This window comes from Eutrigla gurnardus, assembly GCF_963514095.1.
Source record: "Eutrigla gurnardus genome assembly, chromosome: 24".
Lineage (NCBI taxonomy): Eukaryota > Metazoa > Chordata > Actinopteri > Perciformes > Triglidae > Eutrigla > Eutrigla gurnardus.
Window position 1 is genome coordinate 5,887,803 of NC_139935.1, and position 14,460 is coordinate 5,902,262.

Sequence of the window (14,460 nt, forward strand, 5' to 3'; positions counted from 1 at the left end):
TCTCTCAGAGGCACAGCTGCTCCCTCTGCCTTTCATGGACGCTAATTATCATCATGATGTGACTCATTTTACATGATTTAATTTTAATTGCAGTAACAATTGCATGAATATTGAAACAGTCGAAGTGAATATTAATGTCAAGAGATTAACTTAATACATTTTTATGGGCTTTTTTCATATTCATCATGTAATAGGAACTAATGCTGCTTCCTGTGAATTGAAATGTCTTGTCATGGATTCCTATTAAATACAGTATAACGGTGCTGCTAGGATAAAATGCAACAATAATAAGGAGGTTTTGTTGGATAATATATTTCTCAGATGTCGGGTGCAATTGCATTTGAACTTTATTTGCTTTAGCTTTAGACCTGATGTATTTCTCGTCTCAGCCACTGATCTTATTTGTCTCCCCTTGATAACACCGTGCAGTGAGAAAATGACTTCAGACAGCTTATCTCGCCTGAAGTATTGGCTCCGTTGTTCATACCGCTGCTTAATGGTAAATACGATTTTTAAATTAAGGGGAGACACTATTTGTGTCGAGTTCGGTTTGGTGGAACGGCTAAAACTCACACCGTCGACTTGACTTCTCGTGCTTAATGTGACATTTTCATGCAAATAAATACAGATTTTGAATCAGTGAAAATCTGCCCAATACAACCATGTTATATATATGTGTGTCTGCATCTACTTATTCTTTTTCACCCTGTTTTTTCAAGGCGTCCCCAAACGTCCAGGGACTCCTGAAGTCCCCCAGACTTACAACAACACGGCCCTGGTGCTCTGGAAGCCAGCAGACACCAAGTCTCCATGCAGCTACACCCTGGAGAGAAAAACAGAAGGTGAGTGAGAGTCACCTCGCAATAAGACAATAAGAAATGCTGTTATTTGGTTCGTAGGTAGTTAAATGTGTCAAATTAGATTAAACTGAAGGTTTCAAGCTCCTAGGAGGTGCCAGTGTTGTGGAGAATGCTCAGGGAAATAAGTTTCCATTTGCACAGACACATAGACAGAAAATGACTCAGCCCCCGAGGGGATAGTCTGCTGCTTCGTTGATGTGTCGGATGAAAAAATAAAGTGTGAGTTTGTGAATATTTAGAGTCTTTAACTCTGGAGAATTCATCCTGTCAGGTAATGCCTTGTTGTCTCGTTCCAAATGTGTTCTTTGCCAGACGGCATCGATGCAGGGACTCGCAGAACAATGCAGAACCGGCTAATTAAAATGTTTTACTTCGGTTCTCTTTCCCCCGTGCATGCATAAGAAATGAGACGCTGTGACTCTGTATCAGCTTGACCACACCACCCTCTGCTGTTTAAATGTGTGAGCTACAACGAGTCATTCAACACAGTTTAATACATTTTTACATATTCAACATTTTATCCCTCACATATCGTCATAATTTCCCGTATCACACATGTATGTCTGATATGCACATGTCATGTAAAGCACACTCATTTCTCTGTGCTGCAGGTGATTATAACTGGTTGACCGTGGCCACTGGAGTTGTCGACTGCTACTACAACGTCACAGACCTGCCAACAGGGGGCGCATTTAGGTTCCGAGTCGCCTGTATCAACAAGGCAGGACAGGGGCCGTACAGTAACTGCTCTGCTCTTGTCAGCCTGGACTCAACAGGTATGAAATATATTTTATTTAAAATATTTAAAAGCATCTATTTGAACAAAAAGCAGTAAGTATGTTGTATTTTCCGTTTTCACAGCTGGAGGAGCTTCACCTGCCGTAGTCGTCGTAAAGACAGCCCCAGCTCCGCCCGAGCCAGCTCCATTCAAACCAGTCCAGAACAACGCTGCCTCCACCGTCACTTCCACCCACAGCGCTCCAAAAGACGCAGCCTCCCCCGCTGCAACAAAGCCCGCCGAAGACGCTCAAAGAATAAGCCCCTCTCTTCCCTCTTCCTCCTCAGTCAAAGCACCTCCACCCTTTGTCCTCCCCAAACCCCAGAGTCCAGTAAATGTGGTGTCTCCTATGACCCAGAACCCACCGATATCAACGCCGCCCCCTCTCGTGAGCCCGCCATCCACGCCAACCAAACCAGCCGTGGCCTCCGTACCCACATACGTCCCCGCCACCACCGTCACCGCTCGTGTGACCCCGACTCCCGTCTCCTTTTCCCCACAAGTACTCCAGAGCTCCAGCCTGAGCCCCATCGGTGACGGGGCCAGTACTCCCGGCAGAGGGACCCCATCGGGACGCACAACGCCCTCCACTGCTCTCCGACAGGGGGTTCCACAGAAACCATACACTTTCCTGGATGAGAAAGCGAGGTGAGACATATAAATCATAGCAAAAATCATGTGTTTTTTATATATAGGCCCATTAGGTGATTGTTTTGGCTTGAACTAATGATGATTTATTTTAGATGTGAACAATTTGTGAACTGGAGGAGGATTACGCATTGCGAGTGTGTAAAAGTGGGCTGCAGTTAATTAATCCTGCTCGTTTTATGCACTGCTTTATTGCTTGATGGTCTGAATCCACCATGCTGAATCTGCTGTTCTGAGGACAACTGGATGGGTTCTGTGTGGCTTGCAAAATTTAAATTCAACTTGGAACAATAATTTGGTTTCAGTTGCATAATATTTACAACCATAAAACACCTCATGTGGTTTAACTCATACATTATTTTTGTCCTTATTTTTTTCACCCCAGGGGTCGTTTTGGGGTCGTCCGAGAGTGTCGCGAGAACTTGACGGGCAAAATCTACATGGCGAAGATAATTTCCTACAACCAGGAGAACAAGCCGGAAATCCTGAAGGAATATGAGATCCTGAAGTCCCTCCACAATGAAAAGGTCATGGCTCTCCACGAAGCCTACGTCACGCCGCGCTACCTGGTGCTGGTGGCCGAGTACTGCACCGGCAAAGAGCTGCTGTACAGCCTCATCGACAGGTAGAAGATCTGCAAACTTCGTATATCTGAAGTTGTTGAGAGTAACGTGGATGTTCAGTTCTTCCGTTTTGCTCACCACAGGTTCCGTTACTCCGAGGACGACGTGGCGGGTTACCTGGTCCAGATCCTCCAGGGAGTAGAGTACCTCCACAACCGCCGCGTCCTCCACCTGGACCTCAAGCCGGACAACATCATGGTGACCAACCTCAACGCCATCAAGATTGTGGACTTTGGCAGCGCTCAGAGCTTCAACCCCCTCAGCCTCAAGCACCAGGACTCAGCAGCAGGAACGCTCGAGTACATGGGTGAGGACGTGAAACGTCTACTACTCCATTCAACGTCCTTAACATTTAGAGTGTCTTAACATTTCTTCATTTCTATCCTCTTGATAAATGTGATCCAAGCTCCTGAGATGGTAAAAGGTGAAGTTCTTGGCCCTCCTGCGGATATTTGGACCGTTGGAGTCGTCACCTACATCATGTAAGTGAGACGTCCCTTTGGAATTCATTCAACGAGTTAAAGTAGGTAGGTTTGAATTTTGCATTGATTGAGATATTTGTTTCCAACCAGGCTTAGTGGTCGACTTCCCTTCGAAGATAAAGACCTTCTCCAAGTCGAGTCCAAAATCCTGATGGCAAAGTTTGACCCGACGAAACTCTACACAAATGTGTCCCAAAGTGCCTCCGCCTTTCTGAAGAAGATGTTGAGCAGTTACCCATGGTGAGTGCCGGCAAAAAAATGGGTTTCCTGTTAATAAGAATACAAAATGTAAAGTTCTGCGCGTATTTTCCAGGGCCCGTCCGACGACACGCGACTGCTTCTCACAAGCCTGGCTGCAGGACTCCTACCTGATGAAGCTGAGGAGGCAGACGCTCACCTTCACCTCCAGCCGACTCAAAGAGTTCCTGGTGGAGCAGCAATGCCGTCGCACAGAGGCCGCCACCAAGCACAAGGTGATGCTACGCACCTACCAGGGCTCGCCCCAGGCCGCAGCGGCTGGGACAGCGCCGCACGGTCTCAGCCCAAAGTGAGACGGCGGTGAAAGTGCAGCACCAAAGCATGGAAAATGTCTTGCGGGGCGCAGGTTAAGGCCTGGGGATGGACAGACAGCTGGATATAGCTCAAATATCGAAAGAAAAGACAGGAGTCCACGTGTTGTTGTGGGAGATTCAACATTAAAGGGGATTCCAACAAACGCAGAAAGAGACTGTCGATCCTTTGAAAGGACACAGGGTGTTCTTTGTTTTGTTTTTTTTTCTTTGGTTGATTGCACAATTTCTCCGTCACATTGTGAATTCTGAAAGTGCACATTAATAATAATATTCGGTTTGGATAAACGTCGACCTCGACCCTGGACGATCGGCCCGGAACGTGTGCGTCATTAGCGTTTCTACCTAGTTTGTGTCACAAAGTTTTAATAGCAAACAACTCATGTGAATGTACCATGTTTTAAGCTGCTAATTTATTTTTGAATTTACTTACACGTTTTAAAAAGTCAAAACCAAAAATATTCTTTTTCTTCTTGAAATTGTTTACTTTTTTCATGTTAATTTATTTGCATGTGTGTGTGTGTGTGTGTGTGCGCGAGCATTTTTGATGCACTTTTCGAATTTGCGTCAAGGCTGCAAAAAATAAGGAGTGTCTTTGTGATTGGTGTTCACAGTTAAAATGGAGTATTTTAGGGTGAGCTAGGACTTTTTTGGGTACAACTTCTTGTCCTGTGGTTAAAACTGAACTCGTAACTGTAATCGACTATGAACAGCAGTCTGTGATGTAGATTTTACTTGGAAGAGTCATACACTGGTAAGTTGCTGTGGTTTCTCGGTGTTACCCATCAGGTCAGGTTGCTTAAATCACCCGGTCGGTGCCTAAATCAGATTGATATCCAAACTATTTCTATTGCAATTGATGAAAACAATTATCGACTGCATATATTTGGACTTTACAACAAACGCGGGTGCATATAGATTCTTAGATGCGTCTACATTTCCACATGTGTACACACAGTACATGCAGTCCTGGTAATAATAGAACGTCTACTGTATTGCTCTATCACGGTGTTCTTTTTTTTTTTTTTTGTATGAATTTGGACGGTTGAAGATTTGTAAATGTACAAATTTGCGGTGTTTATATGTGGGGGAGGGGGGTAGGATGAAGATGTTTTTATGAGATGGTATGTAATAAACTATTGATACAATTGAGGAAATGTATTTAATTCTTTCTCTGTGGAGCGAAGTTTTTGGGCTCAGTTTATCTCCATCCCTTGTGTGCAAAACTTTGCCGTTTGTTTTGCTGAAGATCCCCTGGAAACCTCAAGGATCCCCGATGGTGCCTTAAGCTCAGCTCTAACTCAATCAATATGGATATACACAGGTGGGAGTAAAGAAGTAAAGACTTAATAAAGAAAAACTATTATTATGTGATTATTTTATGTTTTTTCTCACTAAAATAATGAGTGAAAACTATGAAAGTTGTGTTTATCCTACCTAATAATAACCTTTTCCGCATAAAAAGTGTCACAATAATCACACAGGAGGGGAAGTAAATATGACAAATGTTTAATATTTGCACAAATCTTTACTTTGCAAACAACTTTGCGTCAACAGTAGCAGTCGGACCTTTAACCCTGCCTCTAAAACGAAAAACTCCAGAGACGCCATTTTGCGACGGTCCCTGGCTTTAGGCAGTTTCAAGGGGGCCCAAACTGGGCGTTTCTTCACCGCTACTTCTCCGAAAAAAAGTTATGCTGTTGGGCAAGTTTTCACTGTCACAGGCCATTAAACTAAAAGATACAGTAGTACAGACCCACACATACATAAACATGCCGGGATAAGTGCTGGATATTTGGTGTGAAACGGCGTCTCGACGGCGGTGTAACAGGAATAGCCGTTAGCTGAAGTTTGTTTTGCTAACTGTCGCCTTGTTTTATAAACTACGTTTACGTAAACTTTGAACGTTAAGGTGGCGTCGTAAAGCAGCGTTCGTGTGTCGTAGACCAGAATAATACATTCCTGCAGCGTAAATGTGTTTTAAGCTCATATTCCGACTGTAATACGTTCGCTATCTTAGCTAACAGCTAAGTTTTTGAGTAACTTTGTGACGGGCTACTTTTTTTTTTTTAAAGGGTCCGTCGTCAAACTCCTGGACGCCGGCGGAGCAGCGTCGCCACTCGCTGCTCGCTTTACTGCGCCACTTTAAGTGAAAAGGGGGTCGCCTTGAAACCGCCATGTTTGTATCTTGAATTTGCGAGCGGAGTTGAGCACCATATTGAATCAAAGTTGCCATCCTTGACAAATGTTGTTGTTGTTTTTTTTTTAGAAGTTTTCAAACTTTAGCGGGACGAGACATATCCGAATGGACGCGCTGTAAATAATACATAAAAAATTAAAAAAACGGCGGCTCGTTGCGATGTTTTCCGGCGCGCCGCGGCTCCGCTTTCCTACGTGTTAAAAGTTTTTAATGCACCGAGTCAGCGAACCGACCTGCTAACTTCAACGCGTAAGCTCAACTCTGGATCAGACGTGGATGTGATGGACAACCCGTCCTCAATAATCACCCAAGTCAGCCGGGATGAAGAGGGGAATAAAGCCGCAGGGGAGAGGGGTAAGTGTCGTTTTGTTTTACATCTATGTTTTGGCCCGCTTGTGTTTTGCACTCATGTACAAAAAAAAAAAGTTTTGCAGCTTCGCGAGTTGACGCATAAACCCGCACAGTAATCTGCTTTAGTGCATACTTCCAAACTCCTGTGTAAAGGAAACAAGGCGCAGCGTTTAAACTGTCACGGTTTTTTCTTGTTTTACTTCTGCACGTATTACGTGTGCGGCCCTTTTGGCCTGTGATGAAAGGAAATGACGTAGTAGAGCTTTATAAAAAATAGCCATAATATTAATAAAAAAAATAAAAAATAAATAAAAGCATGTTGTTTTTGCAATCTCCACAACCCCCCCTTTAAATCCTTATATAATATCATAATCCCAGGATATTTATAATATTGACAGGCAACTTTTTCATACACCAAGACATCATAGAGCAATACAGTAAAGGTAAAACTATTTACAATTAAAAGTGAATAGAAATACAGACAAGAAGTCCACAATATATATAAAAAAAACAATAATAAAAGAGTGTTTCTGCTTCATTCTGACCCTTTTTATCTGTATATTTAAGTATATCTTTTCCCATATCTTATCATCATGGCTTTCTTTTCCCATGCCACTCCGTTTCCTTCTCAACTCAACGACAGGCCTGTTACGTTCTGATTCGCCTCAACGCAACGCTGACTCTATCTGTTCCGTGTCGACCAGCATGCATCTGCACACGAGCCGGCGAGGTGCTGCACAGTGTAAACGCAGGTTACTGAATAATCTGCTGGTGACCTGTCAGGCACCATCCCTGGAAGAACTCCTGAAAGACTTCCCGCCTGCGTATAGTCACATTTAACTCCTATAATGATATTTACATATTCATTATTGCATTATAAGGTACACACAAAGCTCCCTGGCTTTTGTGGAAATGCTCACTCACTGTGACACGCTCAAATTCTGATATTATGATAAGTCATCGACATTGCAAAATGTTCCAGTCAACAAAATTATTTTTATTGTAGTGTCAGCTCTACCTAGTGTCCTTCTCTTATTCTTTTTCAAAGTCTTTTAACTTGAAAAGGTGGATGACTTCACTAACTAATATAAAAAGTTTAATTAGTTTTTATTGGAGGCTTTTTTTATTACCACACAAAGTTTAATTCTAAGGGACGCTGCAGCTTCCATATGTTAGAGATCATCGCCGCTCCAGATAATGGCTGAGTTTACAACGTGACTCGAGCTCGGCTGTCGGCGAGGCAGCCGTTATTATGAGTGGGAGCGTCAATTACAAGACGTTATTCACACTGTCGGGCTTTCGAAATGAGTCCCGGGCTGATAAAATAATCTAATAAGGCGTAACATCTAATCACGAACGCGTGGAGCGCGAGTTATTCCACACTGATGTCAGGCGGCGATAAAGCAGCCGTTTGAATTATGTATTTTCAGCAAGTTATGTAACAGGAGATAACATGTTGAGGTAGGCATTTCACATCTCGGAGTTAGGTTTTGTTCCCAGAGATAAGAGTTTTTATCCACAAGCCTACACGTGTCTTTTCCTGCATTATTCATTTAAAGCTGCTTTTCATTTTCCTTTTCAACCGATACTGTTTTTTTTTTTTTTGTGTGGTCGTTGCCCTGAGCAGAGTTTACAGAGACTTCACCAGACGATTGTTTCATCTCCGTTTTGAATCCAGATGTGTTTGTTAAAAAACCACAACTTAAAAATACTGCAAAATTAGGTGCTGCTTCTTAATTAAGGGCGCATTTACGACACTTTCATGTGTCGGCGTTACGGCAGGTTGAAGTGATTTGATGCCCCGCAACTAAATACTGAAGGTTTTTTACTGTACTTAAGTATTCTGACATCTGAAAACATATTTTAAATGAAGAGACTTCTTCTGTGGCACTCTTCATGCTGCATGCATTCCTTGATATCGTCATAAGGCCTCTTTTTTATGAATTAGTGCATGCTCTCTGGTCAGCACCCACTCATTCTTTTTTGTTCTGGCTAAAGGCATGTGTTAGAAGAAAAAAAAAACAGGGTTTTGAAGCTAGCGGAGACTTGAGGGAGTGAATGAGGACAAGGGAGGGAACTGGACATTGGACAAGGAGTTCAACAAATCTCAATCCTGTTAAAAACGCAGGTTTTGCGATGAAGTGGACTTGTGTTTGAAGAGTAAACTACTTGGATAAAGTGTCACAAGCCTGCTACCCCTTGAGCACGATGGCGAGCAGCTTCCTCCGCCGATACCCGCCTGTTTCCTTTTCCTGTTTTGGCCCCGAGCGCGGCAGAGGCCAGCAGAGGGTCAGACGGAGCTTGAATCCACAAATGGAGTTGGAGGGAACGGCGGAGGGGTGTGGGGGGGGGGGGGGGGGGGAGGAATGAAAGGCGAGAGAGAGATGGACAACGGGGGTTTGTGTGTTGGTAACGCAGTCACGTCCGGACACACAGTGAGGGGCAGTATGGTGCATAAAGAGGCCGAAAACAAAGTGTAATGCGAGACAGAAACGTGTTAATGAGAGAGTTATGAGACGCGGAAATCGGGAGGTTTGTCTTGACAAGGATTTGTCCGAGCGGAAGTAATCTCAGTGACATAATCTGAAGTGGGAATGGCTAAACTGAACAAAATAAAGCCTTAAAATCCCTGATACCACCTTAAAAAGGAGTTCTCGTGATCAGCCCGAAAGTGAAGATGAAGTCATGAATGAATGACAACAAATTAGTGCCGCACGTATAAAGGACGAGCCGGTTAAACGAGCCGAGCGCATTAAAGACGAGGACATTTTTGCGTTTGCATGTTACCTCATCCGCATGTCGGAAAACATGTCATTTTTGGGCTCCGCCCACCGAGGTGTCTGTGTACTGCATTTTTCAAATTGATAATACGACAAAAAATCAACAAAGAAACACATTGAACAACGAGTTTTATGATTGGAACATAACAAAAGAGTACAAGGAATGAGCTTTATGAGCTGTGCAGGTGACACTTCCTCCTCTGTCATACCACAGTGATTGACGGACGAGGGCGTGACACCAAAACCTCATTCAGTCGCCAAGTTAGTCACCTTCGTTCTGCCAGAGGCTGAACATTTCCTTGTTAAACACTGACTCCATATATGCTGTGAATAAATTAAATAGCAGCAATGTCCAGTTGAAGCCAAGCCGAAGTGCCTTTTACTTGCATTCTCTCCGCTGGCCATCAGGGGGCGACTCGTGGTCCCTCAGTAAACATTGTAAAGTCTTCTTCAATGCATTTTAGAGTAAAATGGAGCATAAAGCAGTGTATGGTTTAGGGCGGGGCTACCTTGTGAGTGACAGGTTGCTACTAAGACGACGTCAACACTCAGCTGTAAAGTTGACCTTGAATTATGATGCTAACTCTGGTCAGATCCTGCTGAGACGGGACTTTTTGGAAGATCTTAAAGTGTTTTTATTGTTTTTAAACTTTCTGTCAATGGTTGACTTTGTTTTCATTGCCTGACTGTTATGTGAATGTCATGCAAAGAGGGCTAACTGTCGAGTCCGAGGTCCGATATTGCTCTAAATCCTCACCAGTATTTATGAACGGTCGCTGCTCATGATGCCCTTTTCTGCTGATGTGCTTCATGCTCGTTGGTATTGGTCGAGGTTGTTTGCTGCTGACATCAGAGTTACGCAACAGCTCTTGGCAGCAGGGTTCGTGCACATGACTTAAGTATGAGGAAAGCTGCTTTTTTACTGTTTTACATCCACTGACAAGATGGAGTCACCTCGCGTACAATTACTTCTCTTATCGCTGCTCGTTTGTTTGCTGCAACCACAAACTTGTTTTATTATATCTGTGTTTTTATATCGAGAAAAGGTCAGAAAATAAAATGCAGCTTGGTTCTCCTGCAGGTTCCTCACCCTCGCTGTCCTCCAAGAAGCCCAGGAGCAGAGGCCTCTTCTCCAGCCTTTTCTGCTGCCTGTGTCGAGACCAGCCCGAACCCCCGCCGGTCAACAACAACGCCCCCCTGCTGGTGGAGGAGAACGGGACGGTCTCCAAGGTGTGTTTGACCACGAAATATGCAAATAGCCTCTCAAATATTCTTTATGCCATCGTGGGATTTTAATGTTTTTTGTGTGTTTAGATCCAGGTGAAGCCGCTGCTGCCTCCAGTGAAGTCAAAAGACTCTGGAAAGATCTGCGTGGTTATAGATCTGGATGAGACGTTAGTTCACAGCTCTTTTAAGGTGAAGTCAAAAATGTTGTTGCATTAATTACAAGCAGTATCTTCTATCTCCTGCAGTACAGCACATAGTCGCATTACATCATGAGATCGGTGTGTTAAATAGGAGAAAACGCTCGTATGAGGTCTACGCTTCCACATCTGGTTGTTGTTGTCGGCTCCGACGGGGACATTTCTGTCATTGCGAGCTGGTTCTCAAAGGGAAACAAACAGTTCCTCCTCCGTCTACACACACACACACACTACCTGCAATAACACAGCATCATATTTGATCGTAATTGACTGGTTTATGTAGAAGTCGTCATGTCTCGTTGGTTAAACATCACCTCTTTGTTGTTCCCGCAGCCGGTGAACAATGCAGATTTCATCATTCCTGTGGAAATAGATGGAACGGTACACCAGGTAAGCTGGTTGTCCTCTGACGTGACGGTACGCGGCCGATAGCAGGGCTCTTTAAATGAAATTGCTGAGTGCAGGAGGCGCTGTCGGCGTTTAAGGGATTTGGAGATGGATGACGCACACGACGTGGGTCTGGGCCTGATTCAAGTAATCCAGGATAGGTTTGTTCAGACAAGTACAGCCTATTCCGGGTGACTTGGGTCAGGAGCGGAACCCTCAGCCGCCGACGCCGCGGGAAGAAGGAAAACCGTCAAGGAAACGGGCTAATTTGTGGGACACTCCCCAGGTCTGCAGGAACATGTTTATTATTTAAACGCACGCTGTGTTTTCCAGGTGTACGTCCTGAAGCGGCCGCATGTCGACGAGTTCCTGAAGAGGATGGGAGAACTGTTCGAGTGCATCCTGTTCACGGCCAGCTTGGCAAAGGTGAGAAGATGAACCACAAATGAGGAAGATCCCCGATCACACGTGACATAAATGTTATTGATTTTTTTTTTCTTCGTTTGCAGTATGCAGACCCCGTCTCCGACCTCCTGGACAAGTGGGGCGCTTTCCGCTCCCGCCTGTTCCGGGAGTCCTGCGTCTTCTACCGAGGTAATTACGTGAAGGACCTGAGTCGTCTGGGTCGCGACCTGAACAAGGTCATCATCGTGGACAACTCCCCCGCCTCCTACATCTTCCATCCCAACAACGCAGTGAGTGTGACGCGCGAGTCTGAACCCACGCAGTCTCGTAACGTAAAAACAATGTTGGCGATGACTAACCCGCGTCTCCTTCCAGGTTCCTGTGGCCTCGTGGTTCGACGACATGTCCGACACAGAGCTGCTGGACCTCATCCCCTTCTTCGAGAGGCTGAGCAAAGTGGATAACGTCTACACAGTCCTCAAGCACCAAGGGGCCGCAAGCTAACGCCGTTATACTCCTCGTCCTGGCTCCGAACAAAACACGGTCAAACCCACACCAGCAAGGCTCCAGCTGTCGGACACGGCTGACCTTCACCTTCCCCAGTATATTAAAGCGAGACCACGTTTGGGAGCCTTCGGTGGCATAGAAAACTGAAATTTGCCTTTCTCACTTTCTCCCCGTCCCGACCGCCGACGTGGGATGAAAGGACGGACATTTCTGCGGTGAACTTGAAAGCAAGACGTCTGTCGCCGTGAAAACCCTCTGCGCACAGACCGGGTCCTGGACTTCTCATCAGTCTGACCCTGCAAAAAGGGCAGGATTCGGTAAGCAAGTGGAACGTTCCTGGAAAGATTTGCGAGTGAACTTGAGAGCAGATGGCTTGTGTTACGTACTGTAGATGTCTGTTTCAACGTTTAGGAACCCCCTAATTCTGTCATTTATCACACTATTTGTCTGCAGCCGTCGTCACTTTAGAGCCATCAGGTGTTTTTGAATTATGGTGACAGTGTTATGGATGATGAATAAAAAAAGTTATGGGACAGCACTTTACAAGTCCAGTCCTTAGGCCTCCCTTTCACTGCAGCGTAGAAGATGATTTTAGCACAAAACCCGGCTTATAAAACGACATTGCAAGCATTATAATGGGGATGATTAGTTGGGTGTGTTGGTATTTACTGGGGAAATCAATGTACATCACATGAATCCCTTTTTAAAATGAGTTTTTCAGTGGAAATTTGGTCGATACCAAAAAACAACGAGCCAAGTAATACACTAATATGAAAGAAAATGCAATTCATCTGCAAGGGGGACCAGGATCCTCCCATCAGGTCTTCGTTTGAAATCCACACACACAGAAACTTGAAATTCTCACCGCACTCAACTGTATTTGAACGCCGAGAGCAAAGATGGTAACAGTTTGGTTCGTCAGCTTGGTTCTCAGAAACTTCAAAGTACATTTTCTTTTCTTTTTTTTTCTAAGCGGTACACATAGGCTGGAAACAATTTCAGAACTTTGTAATTATATGTGTGGAGCTGGGGGGGGAGCCGCCATGTAGGACTCATGGATGTGTGAGGTGTTGTGAGCAGACGCACAGATTTAATTCAGTCCAGATTTAAAGGAAATCATCCATTCAAAGTTGCCCAAAAAAGGCATTCTGGGAAATGTAGGAAATTCACTTTTTTTCCCTTTAAATACTCATTGAATCTGTACTGCTTTGACGTAGCAGGCCTCTTGTTTTCACCCTCATGCGTTGACAATACCATGTGTTGACACTGTTGAATGAAACCGTGGATTTGACCACGAGCCTCCATCGCAGGCTTGTCATGTGACTTTACCGAGACGACAATTAAATCCACCATATTAAGAGCTATTGCATTATTTTTCTATGTTTAACAAATCAATCAAATTAGCCTGTTTCTTTTCTAAATAATTACTGTTTTTTTTGTTGCCCAGTAGTGCTCCTCTGCTACAATATTTACGGTTAGTTTTGCTGTTTTCATGCAAAACCTGGTTGGTTACCTCGTATATATTAATAGGCAATATATAATTCAGCAACACCAGCCAATTACTAAAAAAAGAAATGGTATCTTACCGTTGTAGACACATAACAGGATAATTATTTTTGATATTTCATGTAAGTCAATTGGGTTCAATGCTGATAACTGTTTTTTCTTTGTTGTTTGTTTTAATTTATTAGCAAACAGGAATGTCGATGGGAATATTAAGTTTTCCAGTCATTTGATTTTACGTATAAAAACGACTTTTGTCAGTACGGGGGCCCATTCACTGATACTGTCCTTCTCACACATTCAGTAGATATGTCAGATTTTGTTTTGCACCGTAATAAAGCAAACAAATGTTCATTAATATATGGAATATTCATGTTACTGTACTCATGAATGAATAGATGTAACCTAATTTGGTTTGACCTGTTTTATCATGCCAAATTATATATGGACTGTATGTAATAATGTCATTTCTTTCCCCATAAATGCTAAATGAAAGATGATCAGAGTGCAGCTTTTTTTGTTATGGTATCTGCAGCTCTGGCTCCCTCGTGTGTCTCAAAGGTGAAATGCAGATACAATGCGAGAATTCTACCACTGAACCACGTTCAATACTGAAGGACGGACTGCACAGACCAGGTGAAGGCTCGACCAGTCATTCACGAAGACTGGATTGGGATGCAAAGTTAGGTCACGAGGCTTTAATTGGTTCGCCAAATACATTTACAGAAGCTCTTTCGTAATGTTTATTTATATTATATCTGCAGTTCACCTTGAAGCCACAGGAGGGAGCCAGAGCTGCAGATATAATGGTATCTGCAGCTCCTGCTCCCTCCTGTGCTGTGCACATCGTTAGTGATAATAACTACCAAAAAGACATTCACATTCACATTCGTGTCTCTGAGTGGCTTATCATACATTTGCAATTTACAGACGACATCAGGTT

At 43.9% G+C, this 14,460-nt stretch overlaps 2 protein-coding genes across 2 annotated transcripts in view; both read left to right on the forward strand.

Moving 5' to 3' along the window:
• Positions 1–5,111, forward strand: part of spega (striated muscle enriched protein kinase a) — a 33,451-nt gene extending 28,340 nt beyond the window's left edge. The window contains exons 35-42 of the mRNA XM_084004359.1: positions 720–842; positions 1,472–1,636; positions 1,722–2,286; positions 2,672–2,911; positions 2,993–3,216; positions 3,316–3,391; positions 3,482–3,631; positions 3,705–5,111. Of these exons, the coding sequence (XP_083860485.1) occupies positions 720–842; positions 1,472–1,636; positions 1,722–2,286; positions 2,672–2,911; positions 2,993–3,216; positions 3,316–3,391; positions 3,482–3,631; positions 3,705–3,942 (1,781 nt within the window). The 3' untranslated portion in view covers positions 3,943–5,111. The remainder of the gene's footprint in view (positions 1–719; positions 843–1,471; positions 1,637–1,721; positions 2,287–2,671; positions 2,912–2,992; positions 3,217–3,315; positions 3,392–3,481; positions 3,632–3,704) is intronic.
• Positions 5,112–5,703: 592 nt separating this feature from the next.
• ctdsp1 (CTD (carboxy-terminal domain, RNA polymerase II, polypeptide A) small phosphatase 1) lies at positions 5,704–14,012 on the forward strand. Its single transcript, XM_084003955.1, has 7 exons — positions 5,704–6,514; positions 10,373–10,521; positions 10,606–10,707; positions 11,049–11,105; positions 11,436–11,528; positions 11,612–11,797; positions 11,883–14,012. Exons 1-7 carry the CDS (start codon positions 6,442–6,444, stop codon positions 12,009–12,011), a joined length of 789 nt encoding a protein of 262 aa, XP_083860081.1. The 5' UTR covers positions 5,704–6,441; the 3' UTR covers positions 12,012–14,012.
• The last annotated feature ends 448 nt before the right edge of the window (positions 14,013–14,460 follow it).

Excerpts from the sequence above, each read along its gene's own strand:
- ctdsp1 (XM_084003955.1), top strand. The coding sequence starts at position 6,442 with ATGGACAACCCGTCCTCAATAATCACCCAAGTCAGCCGGGATGAAGAG. Across the intron at positions 6,515-10,372 it reads TAAAGCCGCAGGGGAGAGGG|GTTCCTCACCCTCGCTGTCC; the intron begins GTAAGTGTCGTT and ends GTTCTCCTGCAG. Across the intron at positions 11,529-11,611 it reads TCACGGCCAGCTTGGCAAAG|TATGCAGACCCCGTCTCCGA; the intron begins GTGAGAAGATGA and ends CTTCGTTTGCAG.